This window comes from Lathamus discolor, chromosome 14 (genome assembly GCF_037157495.1).
Source record: "Lathamus discolor isolate bLatDis1 chromosome 14, bLatDis1.hap1, whole genome shotgun sequence".
Classification (NCBI taxonomy): domain Eukaryota; kingdom Metazoa; phylum Chordata; class Aves; order Psittaciformes; family Psittacidae; genus Lathamus; species Lathamus discolor.
Window position 1 is genome coordinate 6,009,392 of NC_088897.1, and position 17,072 is coordinate 6,026,463.

Below are 17,072 nucleotides of genomic sequence, written 5' to 3' on the forward strand. Positions count from 1 at the left end.
GATCAGTCTGTATTTTGTTGGTTTTGTTTCTCTTGTGGAACTCTCAACTCTGTATCTGAGATCTGTAGCCTTGCTTTGCTGCCAGAGCGTTTTTTGGAACTTGGTGTTTAACTGGGGGGTCTGACCAGAAACAACAAATCCAAGTGATGCAGGCATAGACAAGCTCTTTGGATGTTTCAACAACAGGGCCATGATGAAGGTGAACCTCTGGCAGTGCCTCACTTAAATCCTATTTCTGAATAGTTCATCTCATGCTAAAGAATAATAATCCTGACTGAGCTGCTCTGCTCTGGAGCCTGCAATTAGATGGTTTCCCTGAGATGTTATAATTACTGTAGTTGCAGCCCTGCCTGTCAGACTGGCACCTAAAAGCAATGGGGGCTATAAAGTCCCACTAAAATTTTGGCTTTTGGGGGAACACAATGTTACACCAAAAGTCTAATGAACTTTCTTTCTTCTTTATTCTGGTCCAAGTCAGTGTTTGAAGGTGTTTGCTCTCACAGTGAAGCATGTGAGTCTAGACATGGTTTTAAATCCTGCTGCGTTGTTTGTTCAGCCTTGGGCAGCCTTCCTGCCTTTCTCTGCTTGAGCTTCACTGCTGAAGGGTTTGCTTATCTAAGCCACATTGCAGAGGTGTTTGTGAACGCTAATGTAACCTGTATCTTGATCCTTAACTAATAGCTGTAATAAGGACATGTGCTGAAGTCAGGCTCCAGTAGGACTAGAAAACCAGCTTTGATCTTGTGTGAATACAGATGCAGAGCCCCCCAGTTTCTGTGCTTATAGTGTGGTAAAGTTGAATTTGGCTGTTGTGCTTGGCACGTTGCACACGTGTGTCACAAGCATGCCAGCAACATGAGATCTGTGTGTTGCAGCACTTTGCTGAGCATGGAACCAGGATGAAAGTTGTGTTTCTAATTTATTCTCATAACCATGGAAGGAGAGAGGTACGTATCACAGATGCTGTTGGTGATAAACTACTGGAGCCATCTCTGGTTATTAAACTGAAAGTTTCTTTAATGTAACTTGCAGGTTCCTAATCTGGCTTCTTTACGGTCTTGTGCTATTAAGCACTGGCATGAAAATGGTGGTCTTATTTTCTGCTTATGGTTGCTTTTATGGTTCATATGGATGGAACTCTGTTTCCTCCCCATCTCTTCTTATTTCAAGTCTTTTGTAAAGATCAAATCTCTAAGCATCCTTACAGGTTTTGGTTTTCGCTTTTTAAGGTGGAGCCAGTTCTTGGATGTAATGATATCCCTCTAATGGACCTCATGTTCTCATACTGTCTTTTACAAGATTGGGAGTAACACAGGCTTGAATGTCAGATATTTGCCAAAAAAGTAGAGTTAATGCAGAACACGTGAGGTTGAGGAAACTTTCAGAGTAGGGCCCAAAGGCCAAGAGAAGGTTTCTCCAAGAAGCCACAAACAAACTGGTGCAGCTGTGCCATAGAGATTTGTCAAGAGCATTGACTCTGGAGTCTGAGAACCAAAGTATCAATATTAATTGCTCTTGGTGCTGGTTCAGCAGAAACTTAAGTTCTTTATGCTAGCACTGAAGCATTGGTGCTGTTTTCTTTCCCTGACATTAAACCTTTAGCAAAGCTTTGAGGTATCTTGGTTTGAGAGTTTTTCTATTCTTCAGGCTTTCTAGAAGATGAACCTTATCTTTCAGGCCCATTACTTCTGAAAGAGCTGTAGAAATGGTGCAGTGGTGGCTGAGTCTGAACAGCTTTTGCAGTTCATTTCAGACAAGCACTTGAGTCTGGCTTGTCTCTGCATCTCTGAGGCTTTCTCTGTCAGCCTTCTCCAGTAGGAGAGAAAAATCTCTTTCTGGGTGGGCTTTAGGCTATTCTGGTTGGTGGCACCCAGAAATGTCAGCTTAAAGTTTGACTAAAGAGCCCAGGTCACTTTCATTGAGCACAGAATATATGGGACCAAGTCTTGTGCATGCACGCCCTACACTAGCTGTGGGGAGAAGTACACTTGGGATCTCAGTGCTACCAAGAGCTGAGGATGAACGAAGGTCCATGGTATATGACTTGCCAGATCTTTATTTTTCAAGCTTAATTTTGCAATCTCTTGTGTGATTTCTTTTAGGGCTTTACTTAACCTCCCCCTTTAACCTTCAGAGGGTTTTAATGGAGTCCATATGTCCTTGTCTTTCGTTCCCTGGGGCCTAGGCTGAAAGCCCAGTTTGTGATAGTTTGACAGTGGCATCTACATGAGTTGAGTCCCACTATCTTGTTTGCTTGGCTTTTCTTTGTTCCACTTCAGACACCAGTCACGTACTTAAGGGCCTCCTTGTGTATTACAATGAGTTTGGCCAATCAAGGGTGTGCTGAAGAGCGAGTGGGGCAGTGAATTTCCAGCATCACCTGCAGTTTTCCCTCTCTCAGTTCAGGGAAGCATTTCTGGAGGTCTGGCTTCAACTTGATGAGCTGATGCTGGAATAAGTGCTCTTTACTGTGGGTTTTATTGAGTTTTGTGCATGGTGTGTCAGCCCTGGCAGGTTGTGCATGCAGGGGTGTGTAGATGCTTCCTGTTTAGAGAGATGCTGTTTATATTGAACATACCCCAGGTGTCTGCTCACTGCTGGGTTCTGCCGCAGCAAAGGGCATAACAGCAGCTGGGGAAACTGAGTATATTGCAAAGGCAGCTGTGTGATCCCACAGGAGCTATTAGTGCCCTTGGTGGGACTCTAAATGCTTGGCCTGTTTGCCTGCATCCAAACACATGGAGGAGTTGTAGCACCAGGTGCTAAAATATCAGTGCCTCATACTTTTCTTGTTTTTCTTATTTACTATTTTTTGGATGACTTTGGTATCTTTCTTCAAAGCAGCGGTTCTTGGTCTCCTTTTGATCCTGAAGGACTTAGCACTACTCCTGTCCTTTTGAACTTATTCACACTAGTACTGCCATGCAAAATAGCCTTTGGAGTTACGGTGGGACTGGGCATTGTAAAGGGGGATGAAGACATGGAGTGGGCTGTTTGTATGCAGAACCTGGGCAGCAGATGGAAATTTCTGTGCAGATTGCTTTCCTGCTGAGGAAGATGTGTAAGTAACGGTGCTACTCAGGTTTTAACCTTCACTTGGTGTTAACCTGCAGCCTAAGTTGTTGTCCCAGATGTTTCCTTTCTGTAAATGCCCTTTCCTGGTGTTTTGGCTGCCTTTTAGGATTTTCTCCTCATACCAAAACCTCTTTTCCCTTGATTCACAGGCTCGCCTTTACACAAGCAGGGTACCACCTCCACCACCAGCGCCGAGAAGTCGGGTTCAAAGGTTGCCGAGGTGGGCGATGATTTCCTGGGAGACTTTGTGGTGGGCGAACGCGTCTGGGTGAATGGAGTGAAGCCAGGTGTGATCCAGTATCTTGGGGAGACACAATTTGCTCCGGGCCAGTGGGCAGGGGTTGTTTTGGATGACCCAGTGGGTAAGAATGACGGCTCTGTCGGAGGAGTGCGGTACTTTGAATGCCAGCCGCTGCAGGGGATCTTTACGCGACCATCCAAGCTGACGCGGCAGCCGGTGGCTGAGGGCTCAGGGAGCGACGGCCCCTCCGTGGACTCCTTGACGGCTCAGAACTTGTCGCTGCACTCGGGGACAGCCACGCCACCTCTCTCCAGTCGTGTCATCCCCCTGCGGGAGAGCGTCCTCAACAGCGCCATGAAGACGGGCAACGAGTCTGGATCTAACCTCTCGGACAGTGGGTCTGTGAAAAAAGGGGAGAAGGACTTACGGCTCGGAGATCGCGTGCTGGTGAGTTGACTGTGGGGTCCCTCTAGTAAGGCAAAGATCAAGGATTTGCCCCTTCCCAAAGTGTACCCAGTCAGGTTCAGGACAAGACAAAAGGAGGACAACTGGTGGTGAGGTGTGGGACAGAGCCCGGCCTTGGAAGTGGGATGCCTGGACCAAGGAGGCTTTGATTTGGATGGGGCTTGGAGCAACCTGCTCTAGTGGAAAGTGTCCCTGCCCATGACAGGGGGTTGGAACTGGATGAGCTTTAAGGTCCTTCCCAACCCAAACCATTCTGTTATTCTATGATTCATTGTTACTTGGAATGCTGTGTCTTCTGGACATGTCTCTTTCACATGATGCAAGAGAACTGATCCAGTAGAATTAAGTGCTCTGGAATAAGTCCTAAGCAGTAGAATGAGGTCAGAGAGAAGGCAACTCAGATGTGAGAGGGAAATAGAAGAAAAATCATTGATGATTATTTAGATACCCTCCATAATGGTGTGTAATGGGGCTTTTGAGTAATTTGCAACATAGTGTATTATCGCATGTGGTTTTACATACTCTGCTGGTAACTTCCCTCTTGGTGGTTCAGTTTTTATATGTTGGATGTGGCACTAATTCCTTTCCTGTACAGAAAGCAACTTGCAATTGTTTTTATATAAAGGCAGAACTTTTGGAGAAATCACTGTACTGATGGATGGGTTCCCCATACCTGATTGCTGCTGCTGTTTTTGTTATCTAGAAGAGAGTACCCTCATGATTTTAACCCAAAAAACCACACTTAGTACAAGTGTGGGTTACTGGAAGTTTGCCATCAAGCTTAGCATCATTTGTGTCCTAGCAAAGGAGTAGTGCTTTCCTTGGAGGTGGAGAAGGAAAAGGAAGCTAACCAAAGCATGGAAACTCAAAGCATGAGTTCTGTTCTGCAGCTCTGGAAAAGAGTTTGGTTTTGTTTTGTGTGTATGATACGTAGTGTCATATCAAATATTGGAAGAGCCAAGCATTTGAGCACAAATCTGTTGCGATATCCCCAGTAATATCCCTGGATCCAGAAGATGAAGATGACTGACCACCTGTGATGATGGGTTGTAGAGGGTTGGTCTTTGTACATCCTAGCCCATCTGGCTCCCATTTAAATCAGCTGTGTAGCATTTCCTTTTGGGGGCACTGGGTTCCAATGCCAATAATGGTAGCAGGGAAGTGTAGACAGACTTGCCATCTGTTCAATAACTGGGTTTGGTAGAACTTGGCTCTGCAGCTGATGTGAGTCAGGAGTGTGTGCAGGGGGCTGTCAGAGGCAATCTCAGTGTCCTTTGTGGTCTCAGGGTGGGGTTTTTTTGCTCTGTTCTGTCTCAGCCAACCAGGCAATGGAGTAGTGTTCTCCAGACTTCAGGTTTAGCCATTTTCTTCTCTTGGGGCATGGTCTGTCCACTTAATACTCTGCTTACCTCAGTGGGACCCACCCAGACTGAGAGTTCAGCATACTCAGTTCATATATCGTACATGTTCAGTATACATCATACTCAATACAAACTGTTAGTATCTCTCCCCTTACCTTCTGTTGAGTTGTTTTGGGGCGTTTTAGGGGTAATTTTGTTTATGATTTTGTTTGTAATGTGGGTGCATCCTTAAAAGCCCGCCCTCCCAGCCTGCTAATTTATCCACCCCAGATGTTATAAGATAAAATTTGTGCTATCATTTGTAAGCGTAATAAATGGCTCCAAGAGCAAATCTGGAATGAGCTCAGCATCTCACTCTCTCTAGCAGGACTGCTCAGCTTACATTGGGAATTGTTTGCATGCATTAGTAGAGGTCCAGGAAAAGACCAGATAATGAATGACAAGAAGAAGAAATAATTTTGCTGTTAAGTTCAGTAACATGTGCTTGGCTTGGCAGATGGCTTCTTTCAGTAATGGAGATGTCAGCTAACAATGTTTGGTGCTTGAATGCATACAGAATAGTTCTGGATTAAGCTGAGTTGCCTCAAATACCCTGAGTAAATCTTTGCTCTTGTCCTCTATGGATCGGTACAGGTTTAGTTGTCTTTATTACTCTGTGCTTTTATGAAAGATTTTCTTTTTATTTGAGAATGGCTTTTAGGCAGATGGGGTCCGGCAAAAGCTGCTCAAGTGAGGGGGGACACGTGTGTTCTGTAACTGCTCAGTGGATGGAGCACAAGGTTGCAGTGGTCCTTTCCAGGTCTTTGAGGCTGCTGTGCATTGTGCTCATTCCCTGCTAGTGGTTTTATTTAACTTCACTCAAGTCCATTATAGCTTGAAGACATTTTTGCTTTTCAGTGAGTTTGTTCTGAGACCCTTTTTGGCACTAGCAGTTGCAAAAAGTGATTTTGGGCTTTCCATTAGAAGAAGTAGATAATATTTGCTTTTGGCACTTTCTAACTCAGATTTTCTCCCAGAGATGCAAAAATTTCATTAAAGAGATAAAACCCCTACTCTAATATTGTAGAACTCATCTCTTGAAGTCTGGCAAGTGAATGTGGAACAGTTAACTTTTGCTTTAGCAAGAATGGAGCTTCCCAAAGTAAGATAATTGCTGGAGTGCTGCTGTTAATGTGAGGCTGGCTTGTTGCCTTTCTCCAGGGAAAGAAGGGACGGAAACGGAGTGATGAAGCAGTTGAGCATTTTCTGCCTGGGAGGAATCTCTGCTGTGGTTTTGAAAATGTATTTTACATGCTTTGGGGAGGCTTTCTCAGCAGATGAACACATTCCACCCTAGATGTGATTGCCTTCTTAAGGTGGGAAGGAAGTAGCTGTTCTCTGTATGTCAGTATAAATAAATAATAATGATAACAATCTAATATAGGTATTCTGGCCTTCAGCCTTCATTCTCCTAACTGGGATTGCGCTTTTCAGTACTGAATTATAATAAACAAGACTCTTTAAGAGCCAGGTTATATCCCAGTGGCTGATTGACTCTCGCTGGTGGGGGGATTGCCCCAAATACCCTTCAGATATGTTCCAGTTGTGTGATTTTGCTACGTCTTGTAGGTGGCCAAAGGTAGAACAGATGCCGGAAGAGCAGCAGCTCTAGTGGGGAGATTCCAATGAAGTGATGCTGGATGGCAGCACTGCTGTGGCAGGCTGGCTGTGCTGGTGAAAACAGACTCTGGGCTCCCTCCTGAGTGTGTGATTTGAATCACCCTCTCCTCTCTATGCCGCAAAGTCTCTTTGCCTGTCATGTATTGCAACCTCTGTCTCTTGGCAAGTGAAAATTCTGATGAATAAAGCAGTCATGTTCTTCAGCCTTGCCCCTGCCCTAACCCTACTCTGCCAGCCTGAAGCTGCAGAAAGCCTTTAACCACCCGAGTGAGAACTCATTGCCATTAGAAGCTCCCTGGTGAGGAGAATTACAGCCTGAGCCCTTCTTCTTGGGCAGAGACAACTACTTGTGCTGCTGCCGCCAGCTTGCTGTGAGCTATTTCAGTGCCTGAGTCTGAAGCCTTGCTGCTGTGAAGGCGTATGAATGAGGTGTTGTGAAGGAAAGATTTGTGCTCTTTATCAGAGCTTCCTGGGGTCTCAGAGGAGCAGCACTGCTCCTGTATGGGCTTTACAGATGAACAATCACAAGACAATTTCCTTATTGCAAACCAGGCAGTAAGAAGAGATAGATCCTGTTCTGTAGTTCTAGTAGTAATTTCAGGGAAGGTGTTTTCAGTATTTCATTGCCTGCTTTCAGCTCAGTCCCTAAGGACACTGTGTCATGACTGGGTTGTGTAACAGTACAGTAGAGCCCAAGACCTTGTTTGGGAGCATGGGAATGATGGAGCTCTGTCGCTGAGGAAGTTTGTGACAGGCAGTGGGAAGTGCAGTCTTCCAGCTGTTTGCAGGATTCGGGAGACAAGAAAACATCTAGGTCTTCTAGTTGAGGCTCTTTCCTTGCCATCTAAGATAGTTGCCCCTCCATGGTGTGAAATACAGTGTGACTGGTGTTGTCACAGACCCAAGTGTTCCCTGTCACTGCAGTGAAACTAAGGGAAAATAAATAGCCCAAAGCAGCCACCCTTCCCTGCTGCCACATTAACCCTTGGAGGCTTCTTGTGTACTCACACTCTCCTAACCATTCATTTAGGTTGATGCATTGGCCAGTCCTTGTCTTCTGTGTGCATTATATGTCATTAAATAGGAGTTGTAAGTGGCCTGTGGTGGAGCAAATGGTGTTATTACCGTGGGTGGACTTTGTATCAGGCTCAGGAGGGGATGCTGTAATTCTAGGCTTTCCTCTTACTCCACATCCCTAGGACATTGTTTTCTCAATGGTGCCTGAAAGATAAATGTGCAGAAATGTCTTGCATCAGCAGTGCTGTCAGACTCATCCCTGTGCAATGCTGACTTGGGCTGTGGGGATGCAAAAGGATGAGTGGTTCGATTAAAAGAAACTATAAAAATTCCTGTAACTTCACATAGGGAGGGCTGTCCTGTAATTCCTGGCTGCATCTTTCTGCCTCTACCCTAAAAGCTTCTCTCTCTTCATCCTAAAAGCCTGTTCTGGCGTTCAGAGATGACATGGTGAGTATCTGGTTGGATGAAACTGCTGATGGCCACCTGAAGTAAGTTGTATTTACAGAAAAACCTGACCACAAGCCAGATCTTCACCTTACCACCAGCTTGCTGAATGCTGTTCCTGGCTATCATATGGGACACAGGAAGTGGCATGGATTTCCATATGTATGCACATTAACCCCTTGTATGTATAGATCATTATTTCGTGTGATCTGTAATGGCTGAACCCACACCTGCTGCAAAAAATAGTCTCTGTAAATCAAGTCTCGTACAGTAATCTGCCATTGGTACTTGGAAGAGCAAGAGTGGTGGGAAAATGTAGCTTCTACCTGTCTCAGCTTGTGTGGAAGCAGGCTCCTTGTCTGGGTGGATGAGAGTGTGTGTGTGTGTGAGAAATACCCCTTTTTCCCCAAAGGGAAAGGATGGCTGTTTCACTTTACACACTGGATGCAGCCTGCAGCTAGAGCTCGAGAGCAAGCAGCACTTGTCCAATAAAGGTGAGCTTTAATTTCTTGTTAGTATCATCCAGTAACAGTGTTGAGTAAGCTTATGTGCTGCACACTGAAAGTAGATGAAGGTCTAAGGAGTAAAGAAAGCTGTCCTATGTCTGCCCTTTCCCCCTGTCCTTTTCCTTTCTCCTCCCACATGCAAGCAGTAGGAGTTTCACTGCTGACTCCTGGACCATGCATGTCATGATGGGAAGCAGTCCATGTTGGCCTGAATGACACATTGCATTGCCCACAAGCCCTGGGTTGAGGACAGCTCTTAAGAGGTTCTTGCTGAGAGCAAGAGACTGCTGTGGGGTGAGCAGGGGAGGACATAAGGGAAAAGAGCAAACGCAGGCTGGAGGGAGTCTGACTTGCAGCAGCCGCATTGAAATATGGCCTGGTGCTAATTTGGTAAATTGTTTCAGTGATATATTGGCAGCTTTGATGAAGGCAGTGTCTGGAGGGATCAGCATCACTGTCTGTCCATTGCTGGGATATTGGTCTGGATCCAGTTTTGTCATTTTGATGAAAAAACGATAGTAAATCATGATGTCAGTGATACTGTAGTTAGCAGGGAAGGCATGTGGATGTCCCTCAATGAATGCGTATTGCTTTTCTGGCTCACCAGTTGGGATACAAACCTGTTAAATGTTCCTGGCTTCATTTTGTTGTGAAGGTCAAGTCCAAGACTGTCACTTCAAATGAGATTGGGATGATGGTCTTGAGTCAAAGGTGTGAGAAAGGCATCAGATTGCTGAGGCAGAGCACTTCAGTCTGGACCTGAACTGTCCAGGAGCTCTGAGGCTGCTTGAACTGGCTGGAGAAGGTGGATTACTATGAGCTTGTTTGAAGTTAATCATAAGTGATTTACCTGAAATGGAGAAACTGTGGTAGGGGGTTGGAACTGGATGAGCTTTAAAGTCCCTTCCAACCCAAACCAGTCTGGGATTGTATGAAAAAGACAGGTTGTCCTATCTAGTTTCTTTGCTTTACTCTGGGCACTTGGCAAGTTGCAGGTATGGTTGTGGCTCTGATTAATGCGGCAGGCTGAGACGCAGGCACGTTTTCCATGTCTCAGGCTGGCACTGATGCTACTGTCAGGCTGAGATGCTCATAGGATGGAAATCCTCTGGTCTCTAGTGTGATGCTGCTGAGTCTTGTTAGTGCAGCAGGAGTCATCCACCTGGGCTGTCTTTCATACTCAGATTGTGGAGCATGGTATCAAAACTAGGCACAGGCAGAAGGGGTGGCTGTGTGCTACCAGGAATTGTGCTACAGAATTGCTGACCTCCCTGCCTTTTCACAAGCTGCCTTTTATCCTCCTTTCAAGGTGATACCTCTAATTTATTGAGGAGTCTGATAGAAACAAACCCTTCCGTTTTGATTGGACCATTCTGTGTGCTGATACAACCTGCCAGCTGGCTTCTTCCAAAACACATTGTTGACTTTAGCAGCATTAGAGGATTATCAAGGCTGAATAAACCTGCATGTCTGAGTTGGATGAATTTTCTAGGCTCTCCATCCAGAGGAGTTTCTGTGTGCCTGCCAAAAGATGAGGAGCTCAACAAGAGGGTCGAGTGCTGGCATGTGAGTGTGACAGCCTGATATTGGTTTCTGACTGTACTGCCAGCCCTAGCAGGCTGTTGAAGAGCAGATGTGTCCTTTCTGGCTTTGGGAGAAGGTAATGCTGTATGGTGAGGGTGTATTATGTAGAAAAGACGGTAGTAATTACTGCTTGAAAGAGAAAATAAACCACATTGCTCTGAAAGCAGAGGATCGCATGGCTGTCTGGGGGAGTGTTCGAGCTGATCCGTGCTTAGCATCTTCGCTGATGTATGGCTTTTGAGTAGGAACATGACCAACTCTCTTACTATGCAGATTTAGTGTCGGTCTGATTAGGTAATGTGTGTATTAAATTAATAGGGCTAGTTCTTTTCTCTGCTGTTTGGAAACAGCCTTCTCAAAATAGTAATATCTGTGGGGATGTAACTGAGTGGTCTTGTTGGTTTTGTGGATGGAGAAGTGTGGCTCTCGCAGATGCTGCAGAACAGCATGGTAGGAGTCCTGCTGATAGAGGGACCTCCTCAGATTTTAAAGGTGTTTATGTGAGGGTGTGTGGGGTTGGGATCCTGTGGCTTGGTGAAGGAATTGTGGCTCAATGTCTGTAATGAAAACTCGACAAAAGAAACTGGAGGGAGCTTACCTGCAATGGTAAGTTCCTATGAATGAAGTTAGGATCAATTACACTTATATTGCATTCAGCTTGCAGCTAAAGAAATGTATTAGAAAGGCATTGAATTGTTGCATTAATATTAAGAAACTAAATCTGTATAAACTCAAAAGGGGGATTGCTGTTTGCCTGTGACTGTGATCAAGAATTTCACTGGAACTGCTGAAATCTGTCACTTGCCAAAAACCTATTACTGAAATTGGATCATCTTTTCCACCAGGACACAGTGTAGGACCAGAAAGCTTTTCTTGTGATGCTTTTCCTCCTTCCTATAGCAAAGAGAACAACATCAACAAAGCTTTTCCCATAAGCAGCCCTTTGGATCCCTAGTGAGAGAAATCACTGCAGACTAGCTGTTGCTGTGTGCTGCAGTGCAGCCTCCAGGGCTGGAGGTAGCACCCAGACATCAAAGCTGTGTTCTCTGGCCCATTCAGGTGCAGGTATTTTTAGGCTGGGAAAGCTTTCTCTTTTACATTAGCAATTTTCAGAATATTTAGGGATTTGGAATTGGTAAATTTGTAACATCACTGCCCTGGAATATACATCACTGGAGGTTTCTGCACTGTTTTCTGTAGAACATTACTCTGATACCTATTTCTGTAAAATTTAATATTATGGAAATTTAATAACTGGAAGTCATTCAAGATAAAGCTGCAAATATAATTTTAAACTCATTTTTTAAAGCTTTCTTCCTTGAACCTAGCTTTTAGCAAAGATAGGCTAAAAAAGGTTTAAATCATATCTGGTGTACTTACAAGTACGAACCTTTGGAACCAGACTTGTACTTTTCCATCTTTCTCTTCCCAACACAAGTATCTAAGTAGGAGTTTCTAGTGCAGACATAGAGGCTGCTCAGTGCCTTGTGCTCTCATAGCAGTGATCAGAACACAGCTTCATATATTCCTGTCTTATGCTTTCCTAGAGCACACTGAAAGCTTTACATGTAAAACAGGAGCAAAAGGTGTGATTTATTCTTATTCCTCCATGAAGGGGGAAAAAAAATTGTGCTAGCAGAAGCCTGCAGTGAGATGAGACCCTTCCCCATTAGTGCTGTGAATTGATGGGGGATGTGTAGGTAAAACCAGGGGCGTTCTGTATGAAACACTTCTATTTTGAGAGATATGCTGAAAGGGCTGCCACTGTGTCCTAGCAAACCCTGTGTGGGGATAAGCTGAAGAGTGGTAAGTGCTTTCCTTGCTTAGCTTGTCCCTTTTGATGTCCTGTCCCAGTATTGCTCAGAACTGCCAGCTGAAAAAGCACAGGCCTGAAACTATTAGTGCAGCACTTGGTTCTTTACAGAAGGCAGGTATAAGCTGTGCTTGGAGGGCTTTAAACTCTTTCATGGCCTCACAAGTAGCTCTGTGCAATTGGAATATGCACCTTGATATCTGTTTTCATTATATTCTGACATCCTATGGGCCGGCAGATCCAAAAGTGATTGTTTGTCAACTTGCTCGTAGTTATTGAAGAGACGTCTTCAGTGCTAGAAGAGCTTGATGAGAAAACTATCTGTTCTGGTTTCATTAGGTCTGAACCAGAAAATACTGATGGCTTTCCCTTCCCCACATAACTGCCTCAGCATCAGTCCCCCCATGGCAGTGTCAGTGCTGCTGTCTCTAACCCATCTCGTCTTATCTCCAACAGGTTGGTGGGACGAAGACAGGAGTTGTGCGCTATGTGGGAGAGACAGACTTTGCCAAAGGAGAGTGGTGTGGAGTGGAGCTGGATGAACCCCTGGGCAAGAACGACGGGGCGGTTGCTGGTACAAGGTATCGTGTGTGCTCTCAAACCCAGCCTGCAGCTGTAGGGTCCCACACACCTCCCAGGGTGACAGTGGCCAAATGTCACTCAGACCTGTTAAGAACAGTTGTGTTTGGTTGAACACTGTGGGTTGTGAGGAAGAATTGAATTTTGAGTCTTTCAAGCTTTAGAATAGCTTTGCAGGATCAGTGGAAACCTCATCACTGGAGCATTTTAAAGCAGGATCAAATAACATCTGTGAAGTAACCTGAGCGGCTTCAGGAAACAGGAGAGAGTAGGGAGAGAAGGTAACTTGTGATGGGATGCAGGTTTTGCGGGAAATTGATTCTGTGACTGCATTAGCTCTGCTTTCTACACACATTCTCTTTATAAAATTTCTTCTTGCACTATATCTATAATTTACCCTGTCAGAGCTATAGAAGATAAAGACGTGACTTTCTCTTTATTCCTCAGCTTAATGATATTTCTTCCATTCTTTCTGGGGACAGGTTTCCAGAGATCCAAAGGAGCAACTGGTGGTTGTTGCATATCCTTGTGGTAGTTCTGTAGTGTGGCAGCTGTCTGCTGGCTGATCTGACTACCTCTGACTCCACTGTCACCTCCACTATTTTCTTTTCCATTAAAGTCCTTGTTAGACAGAGACATCTCACAGCCTTGCTGGGAAGCTGTTTCTGTTCATTTGGAAGCTTGGTAAAAGAATGGCCCCCAGCATCCTTAAGCTTGGGAATGTTCAAATCCAAGCTTTATGCAGCACCACTTTGATCCTGCCTCAAATACAGGTAGAAATGGTTCTATGTCCTTCAGAAGTTCCTTTAGTGGGAAATATTGTTGATTTCTTGAGACTTCTTAAGGGAATCTTGCATTAGAAGTGAGATTTAACTTTGAAACCGAGGAGCAGATAGTTCCTCCCTTGTTGGATCTCAGGTTCTATATAAGGGTCTCTTGTGTTGGGTCAGGCTTTTCTTTTTTCCAGCAGCCATGTGGTTTGATTTAAAATGAAAGAAATGCTGCTCTGTTCAATGTCAGGCCAAGAAAGCAGGAAATGATTGGCAGCAGATGGCTGAGTTCCAGCCTATTCTCAGAAGAAAAGAACTGGGATGGTAGAGAGCAAGTCATGGAGTGAATCCAAGTCTCTTTATTGTACACTACAAATGATCTCTAAACTTAATCTTCAGGGTGCTCAGAAGTGATTTATTATCTCTGCACATGTGGAAGGTGTGGATGGCAGATGTGAATGTAAAGGTGCTCTCCCTGCCTCTCATCCTCACACCTCTGTTGCTGTGGTTTGCAAATCCAGCCTTTGGAAGTCGTCTGTTTTATGAAGCTTCTACATCTTAGCTAAGGTTGTTACAGTATGTGCCCTGTCTTCTCCTTTCTTTTACACTTTATCAAGAGCAGGAAAAACTGAGCTCCACAGCAGGGATCAGGGAGCAGGAGTGAATTAAGAGGTTTGGATTAACCAGGGGAGATTGAGGGAAATCTAACTTTGCGGATCTTGGAGCAGTAATGGATACTATCAATACAGCAGTGGTATGTGTGGACTCTCCTGCTGAAGGGTGCTCTGTTCACCAAGGATCTGGCTGCAGGTTTGCAGCATTGTCCCTGCTTGTCCTTTGATCCTTCATCCAACCTTCTGATTTTCTTATAGCACATCCCAATTTCAACAGCAGTGTTTTGGAGGAGAACCCAACATAGTAAAAGTGACTCCTTTGTTACGTGCAGGAACACCTCAGTCATTCTTCCCTTATGTCTGCCACAGGATTCCTGACACTGCCCTGAGCGTGTCCTGCCAGAATCAGCCCGGGCAGGGATCATCCCGAGTCTTTCTGCTTTGGTGGCTGTTGCCATCTAGTGAGCATCCTTGGCCAGGTCACCTGCTGCTGCAGAAGCAGTCTGCTGCAGGAGAGTTGAGTCCAGAGAGCTGGTTCTGAGGCAGTGGAGGCTGCTCTCCTGTCTACACTGGAGATTAGAGAGGTGCTGGTGTGGATTTTTGGTTTCTTGTCCACAAAATCAAGCAAGTTCCACTTGTTCACCTCTAGTACATTAACCTTTACCTGCTTATTCTACTGTTCTTCCTTCTCTGCCTCTGCTCCTATGGGAGCCTATGCCCACTAAACTGCTCGTACCTTTGCTTTCACATAGTCTGAAACAGGTCAGCCTTGGACACTGAAGGTGTTTTTATCTATTACAAAACTTTTTTGTGCTGTTTCCCACCTGCAGTTTCTATTGGCATCACACCACCACTTTTCTTCCCCGTTTCTTTTCTGCAGTGTGAGTATAAAGCTCCTTAGCACTCAGTGAGAGCAGCTCTTGGTTTTCAGGCAGGCACTGTCAAGTGTTCTGGATCTAATTCTTGCTTCTGAACTATAAAAGTTAACTGCAACCACTTCCAGTCTGGACGTAGTAATGCAAGTTTGGACTTGTTAAGAGCTGTCAGGGGACCTCTGAGGGACTTAGCCTTTGGCACTGTTGTACAGCCACAAGTATCAGCCTATGCTGAGACCAGAGAGATCTGCGGAAGGGACTGCACCATGCTGTTGGTCTGCCTGTGTCTACTGCAGTTGGAGATCATGATGCTGAACAGGGCTTTGGTTGGGTTTGCAAGAGATCAGACTGATTTTCTTCCTTGGGTCCCTGCTCTGCAGCTAGGTCAGCCTGTGGTATGGCTGGTTTTCCATCCCCAAGGGCCTGTGTTGGCAGCAGGCACAGGGGAAGAAGTGATTTTTGGATTGTAGGGTTTTGGGGTTTTTTATAAAGATTTTTATAGGAAGAATTTGGCTTGAGCAGACATTTGCAAATGAATCGCTTTCTCATCTGGCTGGAGATCAGGCTGCACTCTGGCCTCCCAGGCACACAGAGGTCTGCCTGTGACACAGCCATGTGGCTGCCAGTACTTCAAAATAAAAGGGAATTGGGGAAACAGCTGCTCACATCTGGAGAGACTTGTATTAGCAAAGCTGGGTTTGTCACTTACTCATTAGGACCTGGTTTTTATGTTAACATAGGACAGATTATAGCCCAGTATTTAGTCCTAGCCTAGCTATGAAGCTGATGAGAAAGAATTCCTAAAGGAGACAGGTTTCTGTGTTGGCTACTCCCCTGAAAGAAGGGGATGTCAGGCCTGGAGGTGAGCTGGTTTTATTTGCTGCAGTGCAGCTGGCCTGCAACAAATGAACCCTGGCTTGAGCCAGTCAGCCCAAGCTCTGAAGGAGTTTCCAATGTTTGACACTGTGGGTTTTGGCTAATTTGTTTTCTGAAATAGGGCTCTGGAGAGACATAATCATTGGGCTCACTGCAATTGTGGAAGAGCTTGCACTATAATTATCTGATCCTCCCTTTTGGATGCTTCTCTCTAAGTTTGCTTGCATAGGAACCACTTCCTCTCTGTACTGTCCAGAGGATATGGTGCACACTGGAGATAGCTGTAATGGTATCTTTAGATTCAAAGAGCTGCCCTTTTCTGTTTTGGGAGGAAAGATTTTTACCCTGTAGAACACTCAACACAGAGCTGTGTGATTCAGAGCTCTCTGACATGTTTTACTATGTGACTTTGTGCAAAACAGGGTAGAGAACACACTCAGGTTTTGGGCGGAAGGTGAATGCATGTGTTGTCACTGTGTTTATGTACTGGGATCTTTGTGCTATTCAGGCTAACAGATGGGTCTTTCCTTGCATCTCATCAAAGTGCACAGCAACTAGTGCATGGCAGTTATGTTGGGTTTCCCTGCTGAAGCACAAGTGAAAACACAGAGATAGCTACTACTCTTAAGTGGCAGGAAAAGAGAATAATCTAACCACTTGCACACAGGAAGCAATATCACAGCAAAACACCAAGAGATTAGCTGAGGGCTGAGGTTGTATGTTGTTTAGTAATGCTGTTCCGTAAGGCTTGGGTGAGTTGGATGCTCTACCACTTCTGACTTGGTGCATTTCCTGTGTTACAGGTATTTTCAGTGTCCTCCCAAGTTTGGCCTCTTTGCTCCCATCCACAAGGTGATCCGGATCGGTTTCCCATCAACCAGCCCTGCCAAGGCAAAGAAGAGCAAACGAATGGCCATGGGAGTGTCTGCCTTAACCCACAGCCCCAGCAGCTCCTCCATCAGCTCTGTCAGCTCCGTGGCATCATCTGTTGGTGGCAGGCCCAGCCGCAGCGGGCTGGTAAGTGGCTCTTTCTGCAGACCATACAGCCTCTATCCACTTCTTCTGTGACCCAGCTCTACAAAGTTCTGGGCTACAAAGCCTTCTACAAAGGCCTGGGGTTCTGTTTCAGCAGCTGCAGTGGGGCAGCTGCTCTTTTACCATCAATGAGATGGAGAGTGGAGCGTTGGGGT

At 45.3% G+C, this 17,072-nt stretch overlaps 1 protein-coding gene across 1 annotated transcript in view; it reads left to right on the forward strand.

The window, feature by feature from the left end:
* The window catches only part of CLIP2 (CAP-Gly domain containing linker protein 2), a 79,190-nt gene that overhangs the window by 34,993 nt on the left and 27,125 nt on the right, over positions 1-17,072 (forward strand). The window contains exons 3-5 of the mRNA XM_065694512.1: positions 3,225-3,763; positions 12,625-12,749; positions 16,686-16,899. Coding sequence (XP_065550584.1) covers positions 3,225-3,763; positions 12,625-12,749; positions 16,686-16,899 — 878 coding nt within the window. The remainder of the gene's footprint in view (positions 1-3,224; positions 3,764-12,624; positions 12,750-16,685; positions 16,900-17,072) is intronic.